The following is a 25,522-nucleotide window of genomic DNA, read 5'->3' as shown; positions in this document are numbered from 1 at the left end:
CCTAGATCCCCAAGGCTAGATGATAGCTTATTATTGTTTTAAGCTCTAGGTCTTGAGGCAGTTTGTAATATTAAGCAACATATAATATATACACCACGTCATATAGATGTATGCATGTATGCCCTGTGTCCCCATATGTGTATGGAAAGATGGCACATCCATTCTCATATAACCCTACATATCACAGACTATTACTCCACACTGATAATTTCAGTTGGGTCCAGTTCATTCAACTCTTCTCCATTTCTCATATTTGTACTGTTTTCTCCAATAGTGGAAGACCAGCTCCGGCTATCCATAACTTGCTCGTTTCCCTTAGACTTGTCCATTCACAGCTTACACAGAGAACTTCGTCAGAACTGCCCTCTTAGCATTTCTTTGAAAAGGTAATCTAGTTGTAGGAGTTTAGGATTTGTTTGGCCGGCACATATTCCAGATTCTGTGGCATACAGTCTAAGCACCATGACCCTGTTTTCACAATCAAACACGAGCATGCTCTGCGAGCTTCTCTGGGAGGCAAGAAATAACATACAAAGCAGGCAGAGCATGCTACCTTCCAAACAGGGGATGTCTGCTTTGCTGTGGAGCCGGGCTCTAACATTCTGCTCCTGAAGTCTGGGCTAGATGAAGCTTCTACTCACTTCCCCATGTTTCATCCTCTGAACTGATGTGTTTCTGTCAAGGGCACAAAAGCACCGGCTTCCAAGGCCAGCAGCACAATGTTCAAGACCCAGTGGTTCTCAGCCTTCCTAATGCTGTGGCCCTTTAATACAGTCATGTTGTGGTGACCCCCCCCCCAACTATAACATTATTTTCACTGCTACTTCATAACTGTAATTTTGCTACTGTTATGAATTGTAACGTAAATATTGTTTTGGAGACAGAAGTTTGTCAAGGAATTATGACACACAGGTTGAGAACCACCGTCAGGCAGTCATTAAATCATTTGGGCACGGGATGTTAGCTCAGTGGTTGTGAGTTTGCGTAGCATATGAAAGGCTTTGGGACTGACTGATCCCCACTGTGTGCATGCAAGTGATTTACACAGACACACACACAGACACACAGACACACACACACACACACACACACACACACACACACACACACACACTGCTAACGCTCCGCCAGCCAGCCTGGGCAGGTTTTGCCGGGGATCTCCCAGCACCTGCTCGCAGGGATCTGCTGACTCTCCACCTATGGTTTCACTGCTCTGAGCCTCCTCCTCCATGTGAGGATGTTCCTGGTGTCTGAGAACAATGTAACTTGGATAGAGGCATCTGGGCCTTGGCCTTCTCAATGAAAGAAGCCACTACAGGAAGTTATCTCAGTCCTTGTGGCCTGGATGCAGCCTGATGCTGCCCCACCCCCTCCCCCTTGTGCTTCCTCAGCCGTCACCTGCTTCTTTTAGAGGGTGAAGGACACTGTCCTCTGCTTCCTCTCCTGGGAAAGTCTCCACAGCACCCAACACAGAGCCTTGCACAAAGAATATCTTCAGCCGGTAGATGCCAGTGAATTAAGTTCAGTAAAAGGGAAATAGAAATACATGTTTCCAGGCCACCTCACTTTCAAAACACCAGATCCCTAAACACATGCAACCTCTCCATTGAAACAACCATTCAGATATCTTACGCAAGGCCAAGACCACAGCTCAGCCTTGGGTAAGACATTAGGTTTGATCCCCAGCAATAAAAAAAAGAAACACACACACACACACACACACACACACACACACACACACACACACACACGAGAGGAAACTTCCTATTAATGGCATGCTAATTTTTTAAATTACATTGATTGATTGATTGATTGATTGATTGATTGGGTGCATGTACTCATGTGTAATGGTGCATAGACGGAGCAGAGACTTGCAGGAGTCTGCTCTCTCCCTAGATGTGGGTCCCAGGAATTGAACTCAGGTCATCAGGCATGGTGGCAAATACCTTTACCCTCTGACCTATCTTGCAAGCCATGTGATTTTCTTTCATGAACCCTGATGATGGCTTATGGAATCTAATTTTCATTCCTTTATCTTCCAGGGTCAGAAAGCTTGGATAGAGAAAACGTTTTGCAAAAGGGAATGCATCTTTGTCATTCCCAGCACGAAGGACCCAAACAGGTATGTCAGAGGCTGTTGTGGAGGCATTGTCTGAGTCAGGGCTTGTGAGCATGCCTCAGCAACTATTCTTCTCATGTCTGTGGGAGAAGAGCGAAGAGGCAAGGACATGCCAGAATTTGTCCCCACAGGATCCATTAATAAAGAGTCATGGGGCTAATAAGCATCTCTGTTGAGACGGAAACGCCCTGACAGAGAATTCCTCTTTGCAGCTCTTCCCTGGGCTCTCTCCCAGCTAGATCTTTGAAAGTCTCAGGAAATCTTCTGGGATGTCTGCAGTCCAACTCCCTAATTTATTTATATGAAAGGAACGTCTATCTCTGGGGAGGATCGGAACAACCGTATCTACAGAACACGTGACCAACACAATCTTTTCAAGTACAGGTGATCGTTTCCAAGACAGACCAGAGGCCAAGCTGTGACATAAGCCTTAATATTCTTAAACACGCCAAAGCATGGTCCTCAACCATAATTAAGTAAAGTTAGAAATCAATAGAAAAAGAAAAAAAAACTGGTACCTCACAAAGTGAAGATACTTCTCTGTAACCGGTAGATCAAAGCTGAGAACAGATGGGGAATAAAATACTCCAAGACAAATGGGAATAAAGACATGACACACCAAAACTGAGGAGATGCACTAACATGGGCTGAGAGCGAGGTTTGTGCCCATAAACGCCTGGACTAAGAAAGAAGAGAACTTCTGAATAGCCACCCACCAGAAGACGCAGTTAGGAGCAGAGTGGACAGGGAGCAAGCAGAGGAAGATGCCCATGCTTCAAGAGGAAGGAGAGGCCTGTCCAGCCCATGCTGCAGGGCAGAGGGACTTGGGTGGCAAAAGCCAGAAGTTGTTCTTGGAAAAGAACAGGAATCTGTGACTCAATTAGCCAAACTGAAAAGGACCGAGGAGCTAAGATGTAACGGCAGGCGAGAGAGTAGCAGGCAGTCTTAAACAGAAACCAGCACGAAGCAATACTGTCATTTGTACAACAAATTAGATAATTTAGCAAATTCCCAGAAAGGTACAAACTACCCAAGCTAGCTCAGGGGAGAAATATCCAATGGAAATACACTTACATTAAGTAACGGGTGCGGTCAGGGTCAGTGGTCGAAAGCCTCCCCATTGGTCATTATTAGTAATCAGAACGAGCCCAGGTCCAGGTGGTCTCTCTCTACTGACCTCTGAAGCCACTCTAGAAGAATCAACACAAATTCTCCATAAGCTCTGCCCAAAACATGTTGCAGGGGGAGGGGGGCGATGACGACACTCTGCCGGCTAGTTGCATGAAGCCAGTAATACAGATTCCCAGACTGAGACATGAGTGAAAGAAATGAATGAAGTTCTAAGCAATTTGGAAAACATCCCTGCTCACAGATCCAAAGATGTGTCATGATTAAAATGGCTCACAAAATGACACACAAATTCAACTTAATCCCCAGATGACAGCTAATCTCGATGTCAGCTTGACTCGATTAAGGAACACCTTCATTAGTGGCCCATACTTCTGGGTGTGTCTGTTAGGGTGGTTCCAGAAAGGGCTAGCGAAGGGAGGAATCTGCCCTGAGTGTGAGACACACCACCCCCAAGGCCGGGGCCCTGGTACAGCAAGAGAGAGAAAGAGGACTTCTAACACAGGCCTTCTCTCTCTGCATCCTGGCCAGAGAGGGGACTGGTTCTGTTCCTCCTCCACAGGTCTCTGAAACTGTGGACTAAACCTTTCTTCCTAAGTGTGGCTTCTTTTATTGTTTTATTGAAAAATAAATCTCGGGAGTCAGATATTAGGGAATAAACCTGAAAGATCCACAGAGCAACAGAGAAACATCACCTCCCTCGCTTCTCTACCTTTCCCGATCGAAAAGGATGTGCGTCTCTTTGGGCCCCTCCTTATTCCTCCTGAGTGTCCCTTGATCTTCCTCGGAGTTGGCCAGAAAGCTCTATGTCTCTTTAGGCAGCAGGATGTGGACTCGAGACCAAGGTCTGACTCGTTGGTGGTCTCAGAGCTACAACACAAAGGAATCTCCCACAACACCTCCTTGTCCCGCCTCGGCAGGAACAGAAGTCTAACAACACTGCCCCACCAGAGTGGCTTTGTTATGGAAGTTGGCAATCGAGTTCTAAAATGCACATGAGCTTTTGTAAGACTCCAGACTGGTGAAAAACATTAGGAGGAAGGGAGGGGGGAGGGGGAGGAGGGGAGGGGAGGGGGGGAAGAGAGGGGAGGAGGGGGAAAAGAGGAGGGGAGGATGGGGGAGGGAGAGAGGGGAGGAGGGGGAAAGAGAGGAGCAGGAGGGGGAGGGAGGGAGGAGGAAGAGGGAAGGGAAGAGAAAGGAAGGGAGGGGAGGAAGAGGGGAGGAGGGGGGAGGGAAAAAGGGAGGAAGGAAGGGAAAAGATGGGATGAGGGGGAAGGCAGAAGAGGAAAGGAGAAGAGAAAAGGGAATGGAAAAAAAGAAATAAAGAGGGAGAGAAGTAAAGAAAGGGAAGGAAAGGGGATGGAGAGAGAGAGAGAGAGAGAGAGAGAGAGAGAGAGAGAGAGAGAGAGAGAGAACCCCCAAATATCAGCTCACAGCACACTGGCGAAGTAACCAGAAGGGGAGGAGAGCCCCCCACATGTACCAAGACATCATTCTGGGCCCCCCTGCTGTTCTCCCTAAGGGGCATTCCAAGCTTCGGTGGTTCAGGCATGAACTGTGTGTCAGCCAACCATGACAGTGACCAAGGAAACCCTGGGCATGAATGGAAAGACCAAGGGACATGCTCAGAGGAGACTAGGAAGGAGCATGGGACAGAGTTTGGCTGAGTTGTGGAGAGACACTGAAAATCAAGATCTGCAAAGCCCAAACATGGCTGCTCAGGACAGGACCACTCAATCTTCAGTGCTACTTAGGCAGAAAAAAAAAGTTTCACTAAAAAACAGAAGAATCCTGCAGCATTGTAGAATTACAGAAGGCAACTTATCTGCTCCAGAGCTGTGGTTGTACTTTGTCACAAAATGTTCAGCAGTGTTCAGAGAGCCCAGCTCCTGTTAATATCCTCAAGACAGTAAACGATGACCACTCACTCATTCAGGAAGAAAGAACAGCCATCCATTGTGTTGTAAGCAGACTGGTATATAAGTAGTGATGTGTCGCTCTTTTGGAAAGAGAACCAAAGGGATCATCACTTCTGTCCTTGATGAAGCTGATGATGAAGATATTCTTGTGGCCCTGGTTGGACCCAGCTCATTCATGCAAGCTAGTTGATACTCACTCATGAGAGGGAAGGAAGAGACAGAGACGCTGCTGATCAGTCTGCTTTGCTCTTCTTTCAGGTGTTGCTGTGGTCAGCTCATTAACCAGCACATCCCCCCATTGCCCAGCGGGGCTCCCAGCTCAACAGGGGAGGAGAGCAAGCAGGTGGACGCGCAGGCGGGGAAATGGTCTGTCAGCAAACACACCCAGAGCTACCCAACAGACTCCTATGGGATTCTCGAATTCCAGGGCGGGGGATACTCCAATAAAGCCATGGTAAGAGGGGTGATGGGGCACTATGCACAGGGACCCCGCCTTCACCAGAGCCTGTCTCCTGGCCCCCAGGATGCAGAGACCTGAGTCTTCCTCAGGCTTACAGTTAAACCTTCATAGGCACATTACTGCAGGTCCATGAGGTGAATCTGCGCGGATGGATTTTACATCACTGTAAAGTACACGCAGCCTCCATGAATCTACTCCAAGCTCTAAACCACAAGGCACGCCCTAGCCCAACCTTGCACACACTCTCTATTGCCCCACCCTGGTGTCCTCCGGTGCTTTCTATTGCTGTGATAAATATTGTGGCCAAGAGGAATGAGGAGAAAAGGGTTTATTTCATCTTATTTTCCAAGTAACATTTCATCACTGAGGGAACTGGAGGCAGGAACGGAAGCAGAGACCATGGAGAAGTGCTACTCACTGGCTTGCTCCTCATGGCTTGCTCAGCCTGCTTTTTTATATACCCCAGGACCACCTGCCCAGGGCTGGCATCACCCACAGTGCCCTGGGCCCTCCCACATCAATCATTAATCAAGAAAATGCTCTACAAACCTGCCTACAGGCCAGTCTGATAGAAGCATTTTCTCAGTTGAGGTTCCCTCTTTCCAGACAACCCTGGCTTATGTCGAGTTAACAAAGACAAACAAAACAAAAACAACAACAACAAAAGAAAACAAACAAACAAAACCAAAAAACGGTACACCTAGTGATAAGAAAGTTCTTTAAAACAGTAATAATAACCATGGACTTGCCACCGTCCTTGGCACATGGGGAGCCTCTACAAGCATTTTCCCCTGAAGTCAGCTTCCCTGTGTCTTCTCTTCTCAGCTAGCAAGAGGAGAGGAACAGTCCCTCACAGTTTGCTGTAGGTAGGGAAAACTAGCTCCCTTTCTGGTGGGCCCCGCAGTGAGGGGAGGCGCCAGCCCACAATGCCATGCTGCTGATTCTCAATGCTATTTTTGCGATTTCATTTCATTGGCCCAGCATTAGTATTCAAATAAATCTCAGTTATGTTTCAAATACCACAACACAAAATTTTCTGGAATGGCACTCTATGTATTAGCATGGATACAAAAAGGTAACACACACAGACTCCGACCATTAATTTCTTTTTCACCCTGAGGAGAAGGCTAGTCCACATGTGGGCTCATGACCCTTTCCTACTCACTCAATGATAGCGTTGCCCGACATCCTGGACCATTGTTCTAGCTGAGCCAACTGGGAATTGATTCTTTCAAGGTTAAGTTTGCAAACAAGTATAAGGTACTCAGATGTGTGTGAATGTCAGACAAAAGAAGACAATTTTTAGTACAGTTCCGTACCAACTCTATATGTGATGTGCTGCTTTGAGTAAAGATACTGTGCTAAATTATTTAAAATATTCATTTTTAAACCATTCAAAAATTCAAATTTAGACAGGCATATTAGCTTGGTCAGCGGATACTGCAACACTTTAGATGGGGGGATTTATAAACAGAAATGTACTTTGCACAGTTTTAGAGGCTAAGACGCCTGTAGTCAAGGTCCCAGTTCATCCAGTTTTGCCCCTTGTTTAATAAATGACACGTTCTTGCTGTATGTTCGCATACAGAATGGAAGAATAAACTCCATGGGCCTCTGGAACACTGTCCCTTATCCGACCCTTACCACTGCTGCACTGGGATAGAGTTTTAGCATGTGGCTGTCAGGGTAACACAAACATTTAGATCATAGCCCTGGTGTCCTGTGTTTTCCCTTGCTAAATCTGGCCATCTTTCCCCCAAGTTCCCTTTAGTCACTTGGCTAAAGATTAATGCAGAGGACCCAGGTCACAGAGGGCCTCGAGGCCCTGAGGGAGTTCTTGCTTGAACACATGTGGTACTCATGTTCCCCTCTGATAGGAGAAACAAAACCAAGAGCAGGGGCTGAGCATCACACATTCTTTTGCAGTATATCCGCGTCTCCTACGACACCAAGCCAGACTCCTTGCTCCATCTCATGGTGAAAGATTGGCAGCTGGAGCTCCCCAAGCTTTTGATATCCGTGCATGGCGGCCTCCAGACCTTTGAGATGCAGCCCAAGCTGAAGCAGGTGTTTGGGAAAGGCCTGATCAAAGCTGCCATGACCACAGGGGCCTGGATTTTCACCGGGGGTGTGAGCACGGGTAAGAGGGGCCCCGCCCTTGCTGGGAATCTACACCCCTGGAACTCAACTCAGGTCGCAGAGGGGCTCCTAGTAAGAGTGGCCAGGAGACGGGACACATGGACTCCTGATCCCCGCTGTAACAAGAATGGAACCTTTATGCAGCAGGGGTTTGTTGTTGTTGTGGCTGATCTGCTTAAATGGTCTAAACATAATTTTGTTAGGTGGCTTTCCATCACCCAACAGAGACACCTGAGATAATCAGCTAATAAAGGGAAGAGGTTTACTCTGGCTCCCAGTGTTAAAGGTTTCCGCCTGTGGTCACTTGGCCCCACTGCTTTGGACCTGTGGCAGTCAGTACCTCACGGTGGGAGCACGCAGTGAAGTGAAACAGAGAGCATGACTGGAGCTGCCAGCTCTGCAAGGGCACACCCAGTGACCCACCAACCACACGCTGGGTCCTTTCTCTTATGGTTTCCACTACCTCCCAACAGTCGCCAGCTGGACACTAGGCATCTAGCATGGGGCTTTGGGGGACATTTGAGGTCTCAACCTCAGTGGGAATAACAGTGATGGCAGTGAACATCTGAGTCTCTCAGTCGGTGCCATCCTCTGAGCATAGCCATGGACAAGTGTCCTTTTCCATGAGCCAATCAATACTCATTGTTTCCATGCTTTGTGGGGAAATAAACTGAAAATATATGAGGAATATGACTGGTGGTCTATCTCCTGCTGTTAGCAGAATGCAGCCAAGGACTATGGATGAGATCTCAGTGAATTCCAGCTTTGGATCATAGAAATCTATAGAGGAACTCCTTGCCCAACTGTTTTGGGGTCTGCTCTTTTTTTCCAACTTCAGGAGTTAACACAGGATCAATGGTTATGTTGAGCAAGGACCTGTGTGGGGTGTGTTCTCTTCGTGAAGAGAACAGGTCTCACCCCTGATCCACAGGGATTATGGAGGCTCAGCTGGCATGTGTCTCTGAAGTTTGTCAGTGGTGATGTGATGTGGCATAGAAGGGCCTGAAATGTGGCATATGGGCTGCTTGCAGGTGTTGTCAGCCATGTGGGAGATGCCTTGAAAGACCACTCCTCCAAGTCTAGAGGCCGGCTCTGTGCTATAGGAATCGCTCCGTGGGGCATGGTGGAGAACAAGGAAGACCTGGTTGGGAAAGACGTAAGTTTTCTCTGAAGACATCAACAACTTTTAAAAATTGAACTCTGTATTTTGAGATCATTGTAAATTCATATGTTGTTGTAAGAAATACCAGGGCACACCCTTCACTCATCTCTCTGGTGGAAGTTTCTTGCAAAATGATGGTACAATCAAAACCTTGACATTGATACCATCAAGACACAGAGCATAGCCATCAACCCAAGGAAGCCCCCTGTCTCCTTAAATATCTATACCAATTTCCTCCCATCTCTGCTTCCTCTTTAACACTGACAATCACCAATGTGTTTCATATCTCTATAATGTTTTTGTTATTTTCGGGATATGGTAGCACATAATATGCAACCTTATAGGGATGGGTTTTTCCAGCCGATGTCACTCTCAGGACACTCAGATTGTCATGTGTCCCTTCCCACTGATGAATGGTGTTGTGTTCTGTGATCTGGATATGCTACTACAGACTGTTTAACCACTGTCTCTTGAAGAACATCTCACACAGTTTATAGCTGGCCTATTAAAAATAAAGTTGCTATAAAATGTGTGCTCAGAGGGCTGGGGAGACAGCTCAGTGAGTGGATAAAATGCTTGTTGAACAAGCATAAGGACTTGAGTTTGGATTCATAACACTCATATATAAAGCCAGGATGATAGCATGTGACTGTAATCCTTAGAAGTCAGGGTTCTAGGGGCTCAGTGTCTGCCGGCCTAGCAAGTCAGTCAGCTCCACGTTTAATGAGAGAGACCTTGTCTTAAAAAATAAGGTGGAGAGCAAATGAGGCAGATGCTCAGGTTGACCACACACACACACACACACACACACAAATATCTATGTATATACACCACACAGACACACATAGAGGCACACACAGAGACACTAATGTGTGCTCAAGATTTTGTTTTACTGCCAGTTTTCATTTCCCTGCAATAAATAAGCGTTCAATTATTGGGTTGCCATCATCTAAAGTGGCAGTTCTCAACCTGTGGGCCGCGACCCCTTTGAGTCAGTTCGTAACCATGAAAATACACCCTGCATACCAGATATTTACATTTCGGCTCATAACAGTAGTGAAATTACAGTTATGAAGTGGCAATGAGAATAATTGCATGGTTGGGGGTCACCACAGCATGAGGACCTGTATGAAGGGGTCACAGCATTAGGAAGGTTGAGAGCCGCCGCTGGAGCAAACAAGTTGCTTTCTGTCTTAACATGCTGATTGAGAACACAGCCTTCAGTGTGTACGGTACAGAAACGAGACCAAGTGTGCACGTGGTACACAGTGCTTGAGTGCCCTGTGGCTCTTCATGTCTAAGTCCTACAGCTTGCATTTACATTGTGCTTTTCGTTAGGTAACGAGAGTCTACCAGACCATGTCCAACCCTCTGAGCAAGCTCTCGGTGCTCAACAATTCCCACACTCACTTCATCCTGGCTGACAACGGCACCCTGGGCAAGTACGGTGCTGAGGTGAAGCTACGGAGACAGCTGGAGAAACACATCTCCCTCCAAAAGATCAACACAAGTAAGTCCCAGGAGGCTGGGGACGCCAGCTGCGGACCGGCTCCACCAGAATGGATGCCCGCTGAGGAGGAAGTTAGTCAGGGATGCTGAGAGTCTTGATTCTTGCCAGGTCCATGGACCATGGTCAGACCCTTTGCCCTAGCCACCTATCATTGTCTTCATACAAGCAGCCAGGTGACGCTTTGCCTAAGTTCACAAGTTGGTCTGAGAAATACCCTTTGCACTGTTTGTTACGGTGAGGGCGGGCACTGCCCATCATCTTGTCCTCATTCTTGTTTACTGTAGTTATGGCTGGTTTTTTTTTTTTCTTTAATGTTTTATCAGGAAAAAAAAATTGCTCTCCAAAGACTTAGTATGATTCATCCTATGAACAGATAAGTGTTGTAGGGTCATTAAACATCTCTGTAGGTCTGAGTCTCTCTCATGGACTGAGAGGGCCAGATGAGGAAGTCCCTGGGCCTGGCTGCAGGGCCATCTGTTTCTGATGGGCACCATCCTTGTTTGGTCTAGTTGGCACAGCTATGAGGAAAGAACACTCACTGCTGGGGTAAATTTGAGGATAAGATAGAGAGAAAGGACTGGCCCCCAACCAGACGAAAGGATGAGAGCTTGTTAAAACGAAGGGAGCTGGCATAACCTCCTGGGACATGGCCACATGCAAAAATTCTGACAAACAATTCTTAAATCATCTCACAGAATATTTTATTCTTAATATCACCAGTAATATCTTTTTTCACGACAATCTAGGCCTGGGAAATGGTCATAATGTAAGGAAGTGGTTAGGACTAGGGTGGCCTCCATGAAAGGCTATGGATTGCCAAGAACCAGTCAAAAAATATTTCCATCGATTCTTTAAGAATTTCATACAATTTTTTTTATATTCACACCGCCCTTCCCTGCTTCTCCCAGATCTACCCTTACCTCCCTACCCACCGAATTCATGCCCTCTTTTTAAAAACAGCCATTGTGTCCTATTGTGCTGACCATGCACTTACGGGTGTGGGACCATCCACTGGCGAGTGGTCAACCTACGGGGAGGGGGCACACTCCTGAAGATAGCTGACTTCCTTCTCACAGAAACCATGCACCTGTCAACCCCTCCCCAGTTCCATGCTGAAATGTGGATCGGCTTGATCTTGCGCAGACAGCCTCGCTGCTGTGAGTGAGGTGTGGTCCTCAGAATCAGATCTTGATAAATCAGTTGCATTTGGTTTACACTTTCATTGTTTCGGACTTGTGAGTTCTTCCTGGACCCGTGACTTGTGGGCTTCCCTTTGTCATCCTTTGCCTAGGCCTCTGAGTGGGGCAAGGACAGCAAAGGGGGGCCCAGTGGTCACCCCTACTCCAAAGAGCTCTGGGAGCCTGAGCCAAGAACAAGTTCACCTCTGCTTCCAGAGACGAAGTCACCACGTTTCTGAAGATGTAAGAGCCCAGGCCTGCTTGGATGGGAATATCAAAGACAGAAGCAACGCCATTTCATCCATTTCTTGTTCATGGCCACCTTCAATGCTTGTTTGCTGAACCAAACCTAACTGGAATTCTTTCAGCAGGAGATAACAAAGCTGTTCTAAATACTTAAGTATCAACTCGGGAAAGCATAGCACTTGCCACTTGTAATGTTAATTAGAACTATGGAAACCTGGCAAAACCTGACCAGTGACCCTGAATCCTAACAGGGTCTAAAGCCCAGAACTTCACTGGCCACAGATGGAAAGTATTCAGGAGAGAAATTTAGTCTTTAATTAATGTGTACAGTTTTTTTTTTCCTAGTCATTATCCCTAAACAACATAGTATAATAACTACTTCCATGCCATTGCATCATTCAGGTATTATAAGTCCTCTAGAGGTGGTTTGAAGCACACGGGAGAATGTAGATGTAGATAATGCACCATTTTACATAAGAGACTTGAGCATCTTGAATTTGGTGTCCAGGGGCATAGTGTGATGTCCTGGAACTAATCCCCAGTAGATGCCAAGGAACAATTATGTAACATGTCCTGGCCAGGCAGGGCTGACATTTCCAGGTAGGCAAATTTGTCATGAAGAGTTCTCTCTCACTCTCCTCCCAGTACGATCGCGGCTTCCCAGAATTCTACCACCCTCTACTTCCTAGCGCCTACCCTACTGGCTCTATCACCAAACCTTTGTCTATTCCTAATGTGTTCTTGAAGAGCCCAATTATTTACTTATTTTAAAGCAGAGGCAGACCCTGGAAATAAGTCATTAAAAATGGGTCCATGTTTTCAACCCTAAGATAATATACTGGAGCCAGAAGTGTTTCAGACTTCAGAGTTGATGAAATTTTGTCATATTTGCATAACATTTACTACTGATTGTCTCCAATCAAAAATATGTTGATGCCTAAAATGCGTTCAGTTTTGGACTTCAGATATTTAGATTGGGCATGCTTAACCTCTACTGCCTTCTCCCAGGCCCTGGTGGCAGTAACCCGAGCATACTTCTCCACGTGTGTGCCTCTTCAGGGTCCCAAAGGCAAATGTGTTCTTATATTCCAGATCCATTGCTCTTCATGAGTCAAGTGGGGTGTCGTTCCTTTTACAATTGCTCATCTGTAAGATGGTGCTTTGAGCATTGGTTTGACCTTGTGATGCCAATACGGGAGATGCCCTGGACTGGCCTAGCTCCCCTCTAGCTGCCCAACCCTCCTTACACTGGATCATTCTCAGAAGACAGCCTCCAGTGTGGGCATTTCACCCCCAGGCAAGGCAGAAGAGGAGCACTCGTATCAATGACTCTTAAAACTCACTCCCAGGTGTCCCTGTGTCAGGTTCTTTACAGGAGTTAGGTCACACGGGCGTGTCGGGGAGCTCACGAGTTTTGAGGTTCTGGAGCTTACAGCGAGGCCATGATATGAAGTTCAAATGCAAGGGCGAACACAGTCACGCTTCCTCTGACTTAGCTCACCCCTTAGTTCGGCTGTTGGTCAACACTAACGCCACAGGGGGAGCCCTGGGGCTGGAAGCGTGTACTTTTTTGCTGTCTCGGCACTTAAGACAAGTTGGCCATGTCCACACTGGCTTGTGTGGTTGTGTCGCAGGGCTGGGCCAGGGTGTGCCTGTCGTGGGCCTCGTGGTGGAGGGCGGCCCCAATGTGGTTTCTGTTGTCCTGGAATACCTCAGAGAAGACCCCCCTGTCCCCGTGGTGGTTTGCGACGGCAGCGGACGCGCCTCCGACATTTTGTCCTTCGCACACAAATACTGCGAAGAAGGAGGGTAAGACTGGCATGTGATGAGGGCAAGCTCTTAATGCTTTCTGTTAGGCTGAGGGGGACCATCTGACTTGATCCGCTCAGACATCTCAGAAATGTCTAACTCAGAAGGAGTTTTCTTGATCTCCTCTCCAGTTCCCAAGGTCAGTGTGAGGTTCCTTGCCGAATCCTCTCTCTCTCTCTCTCTCTCCTCTCTCTCTCTCTCTCTCTCTCTCTAACTTTGTTTTCCCTTATAAGTCTCCCAAAGAGCTAAACTGAGGCCACTTTTTAATGTTGCTAATAGGCCAGGGTGACTTTTTGTCTCCTGTACACAAAACTCTTCCATTAGTAGTCACAAATCAAAAACATTTGGGTGGGCAAAGCTGTCTGGTTTACGCGGGAATTGCCCCAATTCCCTCGCTTCCTTCTCTCTCCGTCCCCCTTTGAACAGGATCATAAACGAGTCCCTGAGGGACCAGCTCCTAGTCACCATTCAGAAAACATTTAATTACAGCAAGTCACAATCGCATCAGCTGTTTGCAATTATCATGGAGTGCATGAAGAAGAAAGAACTCGTGAGTATCTTGAATTTGTTTCCGACCACATTCCACGGGGAGAGCTGTTTCCTTGTCTGGCTCTGCCGTACATGCTCGACGGACTTCTGCATACTTCAGTTGACCTCCCCGAAAGGCAACTTAGAAACTCATTCTCAACTAGCTGCCTGTGTGCACCTGCGGGAGGGAAACAAGCCCACAGAGAGTCCTAGGTGTTCCCAGACCTTAGCAAACATGAGGTGATGTCATACCATGTCTCTCCACTCAGAGATGCAAAACATAAATCAGACTTAAAATCCCTGGGAACAGAGACACGTGACAGCCCTTTAGATGCGGTTGCCAAGTCAAATCTGCTTCCCTTTGCAAATGCAGGGCTCATTTCTCGTTCTTTCCTGCAGCTGTCTTCATAGGGCACTGGCACCCCTCATTCATTTACGACGACAGAATCAAAGTTCTAAACTCGCAAATGCCCTGTTAACATATTCCTTCTGATTAGACGCGTGTTCACCAGCTCAGTTGGCTATTTAGATATTGGAGGAAAGATCCCGGGTCAGCACCCTCCTTCCCAAGGTGGGATAAAGAATAAACTCCAAATCCAGGCAAGGATTCCATAGCAAGAATAACACGGAAACTCCCGGAGACTGAAAACTCTTGTGAATGTCTGACCAGCTCTCTGGTTCACTGCATCACTCTTTGTGTTCAGTTTAAAACAAAACAAAACAAAAAAAAAAAAAAAAAAAACAGCTCAATTCTTCCTCTTGGTTTCAAATGTTGCCTTGATCCTGTCTTTCCCCCATTCACCTGTTCCTAGGTCACTGTGTTTCGGATGGGTGCTGAGGGTCAGCAAGACGTTGAGATGGCCATTTTAACTGCCCTGCTGAAAGGTGAGCTTCGGGGAAGTGGCGATTCTGTCTTTTGTCTTCTCAGAGCTGTCTGGCAAGGGCTTTGCCAATACCAAGTGTTCCTTTGCTTCCCATCCTACCAAGGACTTTGGGTAACAGAACCCTGAGCCAGCCAGGTTGCCTGGGGTGACCTCAGCATGAAATGCTGGAATGACCAGACTCTGAGAGAGCTTTTTGTGGAAGAGGGTTGATGGGACCCCTGGATGTTACCGACTTGTCAGAGTCATTTCTATCCATAGCTGTCCTAGTATGGATAGTCTGACTCCTGAGCACTGTACCCCAGCTCTAACGACAGGCTGTGATCAGGAGCTTGTGATACAGTGGGGTCTCCCTATGGGAAGTGCATTTCCGCCCTTCCTTTCAGCTAGTCTGGGGACACAGTGACAAGAGGAGGGCCACTACAGACTTGATGCTGTCCTGCGCTTTGTGCTGCTTAGGGGCTTATGATCCTTGGCCCAGCCTGGCAGATGTCCGGCAGTTTCAGATTTCTCTCCTTTTCAGATGAGAAAAGAACGAATTGAATTGGTAGGTTCTCCTCCATCCCTTCCAGGAAACTATGCCCAGTTGGCTTGGGATGAGATTGCCTCTGGCTTCCTCTCGGGAAACCTTTAAAAAAAAATCAGAGTTCTTAGCTTTGGTGGGCATTTAGGACAAGAAAGGAGGAAGCAGCAGGTGCTTAGTTCCAAACCAGTTCCCCCTAGGAAGTCCAAGTTCCCACCCCAGAGCCTGCCAAACTCAGGTGGTCCAGACACAAGTGAGGACACTCTCACTTCTTCCTTTCCCAGGAACCAACGCGTCAGCTCCAGATCAGCTGAGCTTGGCACTGGCTTGGAACAGAGTTGACATAGCACGGAGCCAGATCTTCGTCTTTGGCCCACACTGGCCGGTGAAACTTTTTTTTTTTCTGTTGCTTTTGTTTTTGTTTTTCTGGAGACAGGTCTTGTATAGTCCAGGCTGGCCAAGAAGGTGCTATGGAGGCAAGACTGGTCTTGAACTCCTGACCTTCCAGCCTTTACCTCCCAAGTGCTGAGGTGAAAGGCAGCCGCCACTGTGCCTGGTGGAACAGTTTTCTCTTTAGAATGTTTATTGTGACTTGGCATGGTGCTGTGTCAGTGTGTCCTTGATCATGACATGGATCTCGGGGTTCTGGTCTGGGTAATCCATGAGATTACTGGAAGATGTTGCTGTTTAACTTCAAAGAAACAAAGGCCCTCAGCACTGACTCCTCACTGAGCGGGTCTTCCCGAGGAAACTAACCACCAAACCTTTCATCATTGCTGCTAAAAGAGGGCTTTTACTCTTTGAAAGAAGAAAGTAGATCATTAAAATTAACCACAGTGTTTCCTTCCAGGGCACTGAGTTTTCAGGCTGTTTCATGAAACTTTGGGGTGCCTAGAGAACTCCATGTGTGTTGTGTGTATATATATATATATGATGTGACTGTTGTGTGTGGTATCTTTGTTCTAGTATCTGTGGTATGGTTTAATGTATTGTATGCAACAAGTCTGTGCACAGCATGTGTGCAGCATATGTGTCTTATGATACATGGGTTGTGATATAAGGATGTAGTTTAACTTGTGTGGTGTATATGGGTTTATAACATCTCTCTCTCTCTCTCTCTCTCTGTGTGTGTGTGTGTGTGAGCTTGAGAGAATGGACACATGTAACTTTTATGCTTGTCACATCTGTAGAATAGTGTCTGTTATGCATGTGCTATATGATGTGTTTGTGGTATGATGTGTGAAGACAGGTGTGTGTGTGTGTGTGTGTGATTGGCAAGTGTGTGTGTGTTTATTGAGGGATATTTTGTATGTTTATGGCTGTGAAAATGTATATGAAAGACACACAGTATGTGTGTGGTTGGAAGATTGTGTGTGTGTTGTGGTGTAGGGCAAACTGTATGTGCACACACATACAACCATAAAGAGCACACACATTTAGCATGTGTGGTGAATGACTCAGGCATCCTTAAGACACTCCTTCAATCAAAGCAACTCCTTTGCTCTAAAAGCTAGACCATGAGCCAGTGACAGGCTAGAAAGCCACACAAGGATCCCAAAGGAATGTCACAGACACGATTGCCAGCAATAATTGCTCAGCCCATATTTGAAGTTTGAAGCAAACTTTCCTCTTTGTGGATGTGGTCCATGCCAACCTACATCCCTTTAAAGCTGTGGTACCTACAACGTAATACCCTGTGTTGGGTGTGATCTCACCTGCACAGCACAGATGACTATCACCTGCCTCGTGCTGGGCCTGTTCATCCCCCAGCCCAGAAACAGAATCGTTTCACCCCTATTAACCCACCTGCAGAAATCCCGCAAGGGTTCTGGCATACACACCACCTGCTACACAAATCCCTCATTCCACAGCTCTGGGGACAGGGTGGCTATTCTAGGGCCAGGCAGCAGGCACCCAGGGCCTTGTTACTCTCTTCCTCGTTATCTCTTACCTTGTAGCTTTAGTCTACCACGTCACAACCCTATTGGCATTTGTAAGAGTCTAATTATGTCATCACCTGATTTTCCTCGTGGTTGAAGCAAATGCCACCAATAACCTGGTCTCTCTCTAGGCTGCCATTCTTCTCTTGTTCTCTGGGATTTCCCCCTAACATTCCATTTTAACCTATTATGACATCTAGTGTAGAGTTTCAACAACTAAAGTGTACGATAGTTACATCCACCCATCAGCTGCCCTCTTCTGGACAGGCCCTGAGGCCCCTCCTCAGAAACCCCTTCTCTACCAGCCCAGGCTACAAGCTATTCCTCTGAAGTGGCCCACAGTGCTCTTGGATGTTAGCCAGAAAGCAGAGTGGGTGAGCTCATCTGAGCAAGGAGAAGCTCGTTTCCTATAGTGGTCACACCCCTTGTGCCTTCTCCACGCCCCACAGCTACAAGGCCAGAAGCTGCAGCAGAGAACGGCCGCCGCTCCACACTTGCTCAACGTGTTTCCAAAACTGCATACTGACTCACTCATTCAGAAAGCGTTCTGTCTGGGGCTCTTGTTTCATGTGCTGGGGACAAAGACGTAAAGAGAGCAGACTCACGAAAACCTGTAACGCCGGGGGCAGATGTGGGGGTGGGGGATGGAAAGACGAAGGAGGCTGGTGTGGAACAAAATAGCAGACAAATATTGGATTCCAAGTTATAAGAGGAGCTAAGATAGAAAATGTGCTTGCGTGAGAGAGAATATAGGGCGCTAATTTGTAATGGAATACCAGGAAGGACATTGCTGGAAACATGGAATGGACACTGAGTGTGGGTGGTGAACAAAGAGATACTGGCTTCCACCCAGGAGGAAGGGCACCTGGAACAGAAAGAGACAAGAAAGGGATGGGCAAAACAAGCAATGTGAAAAGGGAGCGTTATGACCGGACTACAAAGTGAGAAGGGGGTGACTCAGCTGAAAGCTGGCCAGGCTGTGCGCTGCTGATTCCTGCAAACAAAACCCAGGACTGAATGACTGAATGCTGGGACCTAGAAGCTGGGGGATACACAGAATTTTTTTTTAAAGCAACATTATTTGTTATCCTGTACCATTTCTGAGGGTGAGGAACTTGGGGGTGGCTTAGCTGTGCAGTTCTGGCTCAGAGGCTCCCATTAATGGAAGCCTGGAGTTTATCCTTGGGCAGTCGGCTTCTTCCACTTAGCACAGTGTCCTCAAGAGCCCTCCACTCTGGATGTGCCATGTGTCTCCTTATCTTTCTCTTTCTCCCTTCCTTCCTTCCTTCCTTCCTTCCTTCCTTCCTTCCTTCCTTCCTTTCTAACTTCATTTCTTTCTTTCTTTATCTATTTTCCCTCTCTTGTCTTTTTGTTTCTCAAGATAGGGTTTCTCTGTGAAGTCCTGGATGCCCTGTAAACTCACACTGTAGACCAGACTGGCCTCTAACTCAGAGATCCTCCAGCCTCTGCCTCTCAAGTACTAATACTAAAAGCATGTGTCACTATGCCTGGCTGTTCTTTCTTAAGACTGAAAAAATGTTCCACTTTAGGCCTAGTATAATGATGCACATCTTTAATCCTGGCACTCAAGAGGCAAAAGCAGGTGTAGCACTGTGAGGTTGAGACCAGTATGGTCTACAAAGTGAGTTCCAGACAGCAGGGTTACACAGGGAACCCTGTCTTGAGAAAAAAGAGAAAAAAAGAAAAAGTCCCACTTTGTGTGTGTTGGCCCTGCTTATTCATCCATCCATCCATCCATCCATCCATCCATCCATCCATCCATCGGTGAATACTAGCCATCGGGAGTAGTACTATTATGAATGTGGATATGCAGGTATCCATTTGAGTCTTGCTTAAATTCCTTTGGGAACATATCCAGAAGTGGATTTCTGTCATAATTCACCTAATTATGCAAAATTCTGTTTAACGTTTTTTTTGGGAGTCATCATAATCTTTTCAATAACATTTTCATAGTTGTATATCTGCAGCCGAAGTGCAAATGCTCTAATTTCTCTACTTTCTCAAAAACATGTACTATTTTCTATGTTTTTTGTTTTTCATAATAGCCATCCTAGTGTGTTGGGATGGCATCTTGGCTGATTTTAGTTTGTGTTTCCTTCGTGATCCCTTGTGATGAGCACCTGTGCTGTCCACTTGTGAAATTCTTTGGAGAAATATTGCATGAATTCCTAAAGAGTCTTAATAAAAAATGCTGAAAAATCAGAGAGACAAAGAACAAGTCGCTAGAGAAACTTCTCACCACTGCCGAATCCTCAGGCCAAATGGAAGGCGGGATCCTATCTCCACAAATCCTCTAAGTCCTTAGCCAAAAGGCCCTACTTCCTGTCTCCTCACACGTTATATGCTTTTCCTCGCCCAGCCATTTTACTTCCTTCCTAGTGCTGGGGTTAATGGTGTGTGTGCTTCCTAAATACTGGTGTCAAAGGCATGAAATCCCAAGTGCTGGGATTAAAAGTGTGTGGCTCCCAAGTACTAGGATTAAAGGTGTGTGCCACCACTGCCTGGCTCTGTTTCTCTCCTAGACTGAATCAATCTCATGTAATGGCCTTGAACTCACAGAGATCCATTTGAATCTCTGTCTCCCCAGTGCTAGGATTAAAGGTGTGTGCCACCACTGCCTGGTATTTATGTTTAATCTAGTGGCTCTGTCCTCTGATCCTCAGGCAAGCTTTATTTGATACACAATAAATCACCACAGAGAAATATCTATTCAAGTCTTTTGCTTATTTTTGAATCGGATTTTTGCTGTTGAGTTTTAGGAGTTCTCCATATATTCTGAGCGTTAATCCTTTTTCATATTTTTGATTTGCAACATATTCCCTCATGATACAACAGTGGTTCTCAGCCTGTGGGCCGTGACCTCTTTGGGGGCCACAGATCAGATATCTTGCATATTGGATATTTACATTATGATTTATTAACAGTAGCAAAATTGCAGTTATGAAGTAGCAACAAAATAATTTTATGGTTGGGGGGTCACCACAACATGAGGAACTGTATTAAAGGGTCACAGCATTAGGAAGGTTGAGAACCACTGTCCTATAGGCTGACTTTACTCTTTAGACAGTATCATTATTATCACTAATGCATGTTCTCTCTCTCTCTCTCTCTCTCTCTCTCTCTCTCTCTCTCTCTCTCTCTCTCTCTCTGTGTGTGTGTGTGTGTGTGTGTGTGTACATCTGAGTGCAGGTGTCTGTAGAGAGCATTACATATTTTCTTCATCTACTCCAGGCTGCACTGGGCTGTTTGTTTCAGAAGCACTGGGGCGGGGGGGACCATCCACGGCAGCTGCATAACCCTCTAATGGAATATTAAAGTGACCCAGATGAGGAAAAGCATCTGGACCTAGAGAAGAGACAGAAAACAAAGCAAAAACGGGATAGAATTAAGCAGTTCTGGGCATGGAACATGACTGCATATAGGGATGGGCTAATCACGGAGGGAGGCAGAGGACGAGATATCAGCAAGGACACTCAGTTCCACATCTTGCACAGCTGATAAGTTCGTGGAGATGAGGGGCACTGGGAAGGACTGCTTTGGAGGAGATTTCTCCTGGGTGCACTCTTTTCTCAGCAACATTTTCTACTTCTTGCTTTGTTTCTGTTTATTTTTGTTTATATTTGTTTGTTTTGGTTTGGTTTTTTGAGACAAGGTTTCTCTGTGTATACCTGGTTGGCCTGGAACTCAATTTGTAGACCAGGCTGGTCTCAAACTCGCAGAGATTTGCCTGCCCCTGCCTCCAAAGTGCTGGGATTAAAGGCGTGCACCTTAACCCACTGCCTGGCTTAAGTTTCTGCTTTTTTTTTTTTTTTTTTAAGCCTTCTGGGATGAATGACTCTTTTTTTAAGACTTTTATTTATTTTTACTTTATGAATATTGGTGTTTGCCTGCATGTATGTGAGTGTACTACATACATACAGTGCTCATGGAGGCCAGAAGAGGACATCAGATCCCCTGAAACTGTAATAACAGACCTTTGTTGTTTGCTTGTTTTAATAGTAGGCATCTTAATGACTCTGGTTTGTTCCCCAAGGTTCACCTGCTAGAAGCTTTGTGCTCAGAACAGTAGTGTTGTGTAGACGAATTTCTAAATAGTCTTATTAAATAGAAACACAGAGCCAGATACAGTGGTGAACGCTGTAGAGATCAGAGAAATAGGAAGAGCCACCAGTTAACCTTAGCTAACCACACTGCCGTAGCTTTCTAAGAGAACCAGCTTCTTCCTGTCTAACCTGTGCCTCTATTGTTTTCCTGTTCTCCTCACTGGCTCTTAGCCCAGCTACCTCCCTTCCTCATCACTGCCTGTCTATACAGACCTCCAGGTCTCTATGGTTGGTACTGGGATTAAAGGTGTGTGTCACCATGCTTGGCTGTGTCCTTGAACACACAGAGACTCTGCCTGCCTGCTGTGTGATCGGATTAAGGGTGTGTGCTACCACCACCTGACTTCTATTTAGGGCTGGCTATGACCTCTGATCTTCAGGCATATTTTATTTATTAACATACAAATAAAATACCACCACATTTCAGCACAAATAAAATATCGCCACAGTGTTGGGATGGAAGAAGCCTTAAAAAGTGGGTTCTGAAGCCGAGTGGTGGTGGTGCACACCTTTAATCCCAGCACACAGGAGGCAGAGCCAGGTGGATCCCAGGGCCAGCCTGGTCTACAGAGCGAGATCCAAGACAGCTAGGGCAACCCAGAGAAACCCTTTCTCAAACAAACAAACAAACAAACAAAACAGGATTGCTGTCGTTCTTCAGACCATGGCTAGCTCCTGTGGGAGAAGCTGTGATAAAGAAAGGGAGCAAGGGTGCCCCATCTCCCCCATTTTCTGGCTTCCTGCCTCACCAGCCACAGCTGCTCCCGTTGTGGTCCTTCCCCCCCCCCCAGTCATAATGCAGCAAGGAGCCCTGGGCAGTGCCGGACCCATATTGTTTGCAGTTTCAGCCTCCAAAACCATAGGCTACACATAGTGTCAAGCTCCTGGGAGTTTGTTGCAACAGCAGAAAGCTAACTAATACAGATGTGAAGAGTCTGTGAGCCACGCATGTGGAGGTGTCGAGTTCACCAAAGGAACTCTGGGGAGGAGTGTGGGCTGAAACTAGACAGGGAAGGTTGTTCATGAATTAATAGTGGCTGGTGGTGTGAGCCTTGGGAAGCACTGGCCACACGGAAGGAAAAAAAAGCTGGAGCTTGCAGTGCCCAAGAAGCTGGTAGAGAAGGCTAAAGGAGGAAGCAGCTGTTGAGTCACGTGACTAAGGGCTTGATTGACATGAAGGGGGCCGAGTAGTGCCCAGGACCTGGGCACCAGTGCTGTCACCAGTGACCAAAGCCAGAGCAATGGACAGAAAGACACAGCAAAGCAAGTAGAGGAAAGAGAAGAGGAGGGATTAGGGATGACCCGAGAGCGGAAGGTGATGGGAGGAAGGCGGTGTAGAGAGGACTTCACAGGGGGCCAGTGCTTCTGCCCCTGGCTGCACTACCATGGCACACCCCACACTCCACACTTCCCAGGAGGTCAGGCCCACTTCTTTGTCCCTCCTATTCCACTGAGTGAGCACCCTCTGCCTTCGAGGTCTTCAGCCTGTCACCACACTGCCTGTGTTCCAGAAGCCTCCATCCATCACCACACTGCATGTTCCCTGAAGCCTCCATCCATCACCAATCACATTGGGCAGCTCCAAGGCACCTGCTAGAGCTGCTGTAGCCACAAAAATCTCCAGCTCACATTTCCTCCTGGACAGTGACTTGCATTCTTACATATTACCTCTGATTCATTCACGGTCACATTCTCCCATCATTAGAGGACTATCAGCACACCTTTGGTACCTTTTGATTTGCTTCTCGGCATCTTTTCCTCAAAATATACCCATCAATCGACATGTTATCCACTTCAAATACTCACAGCCATTGCATCAGACCAATGAAGTCTTTGTGTCCATGATGAACAGTGGTTCACAGTATTGGGATGTTCTTCATAAGACATCCAGGCCATGGTGACAAGAGTTTGCATGTGTACATGTGTGCATGCCTGTGTGTGCTGGTGCTTATGTGCCATGGGTGTATGATATGTATGTACTCATGTACATGTTCATAGGTTAACCCATGGGTGTGTACACCCTCACCGTGTGCACATTGTTTGCATGAATGTAAATGGGCACATGTACACCTTACAATGTGTACATGTGTTTGTACTATTCATGTGTGTGGATATATGTGAGTCTCTGCCATGTGTGCATGGGTGAGCATGTAGATGTAGGTCTGTGTATGTACTCCATGTGTGTGCATATAGAGTTTGGGGTGTCACCAGGCTTGTCTTAGAATAAGTGGCAGTCTTGGTACCTTTTCCCAACACTGCTTGCTGTGGATTGCAGCCACTGGGAAGCCTGGCCCCTCCGGTGGACACCAAAGTCACAGAGAAGGAGAAGAAGCCACCAACAGCCACCACCAAGGGGAGAGGGAAAGGAAAAGGCAAGAAGAAAGGCAAAGTGAAAGAAGAGGTGGAAGAAGAAACAGACCCCCGGAAGATCGAGCTGCTGAACTGGGTGTGTGGAGAGTCCTTGCTCACGTGTCTTGAGACTGCAAAGACCAGAGCTGGCATTGCCCTAGTTCTCCAGGGAAGGGACACTCTAGTCTCCTTTGCGTCATCCCCACCAGGATGGAGGACTGACAGGCTGATGCCAATATTCCAGTGGCAATAGTGTGTTCACCACTGTTCCATAAGTAGGAGTGTCTGTCATTATGCCATGCACTTGACACTGCAGAGGCCCTGTTTGCCCGTCTCAGCAGCAGGGAGACCCAGAAACATCATGCACGGGGACTCCAGCCTCCCAAGCTGGGTAGATGCTGCTACTCACCCATCACCCCTCTCCATACTACCACCAGCTCTATCTTCAAAAGGTTTTTGTTGTGTGGACTGTAAATATGTGGTCAGGTTCCCTTATTCTTCTGTACCAGGTGCCTGCATGCCTGCCAAGCAGAGAGAGCGATGACCAGGGCTTCCTTTCAGAGTGGTACCTTTGTTCCATAATTAGGAGTGTGCGACCACTCACCCACACAGCACCCCAGTGGCCTGTGACATGCCCACATGGTCCTACCACCATCAAAAGATGCTCCCCAGCCAAGGAAACAGCAGAGAGAAACTGAATAGGGCAACGTTGGGATAGTTGTCTGCAACTCATTAAAAAATTTAGATTTATTTATTTTTATTATTTTATGTGTATGGGTGTTTTGCCTGTGTGTATGTATTGCATCACCTACTTGCCTAGTGCCTACAGAGGTTGGAAGAAGGCATTGGATCCCTTGAGGCTAGCATTGGCAAACAGGTTGTAAACTGCCATGTAAGTGCTGGGAATTGAACCTGGGTCCTCTTCAAGAGCAGTAAGTGCTCTTAGCATTTGAGCCAACTCTCCAACCCTCTTCAGCTCGTTTTAAAAACATAAAATCCCTAACAGACTTTGACAGAGTATGTGGGGACGAGGCTGAGCAGAAAGGAGAGAAGGTTAAGGCATGTTCATTCAAAGGAAACAACCCTGGGAACCACAGGCCAAGTACAGCCGTTAGTACAGCTCTTGGCTGGCATATGTGAGACCATGGGCTCAATGCCCAGCACCAGGTTAACAAACAGAGAATACAGCTCAGAACATCCCAGAACTTTCCATGGTGTGTCCTAATGTCCCCTGCCTGGAGTCTCCAGGGAGGCAATTCATGGTCTCCCTTCTGGATTTCGTGCAGGTGAATGCCTTGGAACAAGCCATGCTGGATGCTCTCGTCTTAGATCGGGTTGACTTTGTGAAGCTCCTGATAGAAAACGGGGTGAACATGCAACACTTCCTCACCATCCCGAGGCTGGAGGAGCTTTACAACACCGTGAGCATCCCAGGGAGAAGGCTGGAGGAGGCTAGCTGGCCCTCAGAATACTCCTGTCCCTGGCACATATTATGCAACAACAAGAA

At 46.9% G+C, this 25,522-nt stretch overlaps 1 protein-coding gene across 2 annotated transcripts; it reads left to right on the top strand.

Moving 5' to 3' along the window:
- Positions 1–5,537: 5,537 nt before the first annotated feature.
- On the top strand, positions 5,538–25,433 carry LOC119086620 (transient receptor potential cation channel subfamily M member 1-like). 2 transcript variants are annotated; one of them, XM_037198931.1, is made up of 9 exons: positions 5,538–5,620; positions 7,553–7,766; positions 8,797–8,921; positions 10,266–10,437; positions 13,496–13,670; positions 14,097–14,220; positions 15,011–15,083; positions 23,942–24,112; positions 25,302–25,433. In XM_037198931.1, exons 1-9 carry the CDS (start codon positions 5,618–5,620, stop codon positions 25,352–25,354), a joined length of 1,110 nt encoding a protein of 369 aa, XP_037054826.1. In that variant the 5' UTR covers positions 5,538–5,617; the 3' UTR covers positions 25,355–25,433. The 2 variants fall into 2 exon arrangements, with proteins under 2 accessions (XP_037054826.1, XP_037054820.1); XM_037198925.1 differs by lacking the exon at positions 25,302–25,433 and adding an exon at positions 15,887–15,987 and having other exon boundaries at positions 23,942–24,775.
- The last annotated feature ends 89 nt before the right edge of the window (positions 25,434–25,522 follow it).

This window comes from Peromyscus leucopus, chromosome 1, assembly GCF_004664715.2.
Source record: "Peromyscus leucopus breed LL Stock chromosome 1, UCI_PerLeu_2.1, whole genome shotgun sequence".
Taxonomy (NCBI): Eukaryota; Metazoa; Chordata; class Mammalia; order Rodentia; family Cricetidae; genus Peromyscus; species Peromyscus leucopus.
Note: the sequence above shows the minus strand (reverse complement) of the source record. Positions and strands in the feature narration are given on the sequence as shown.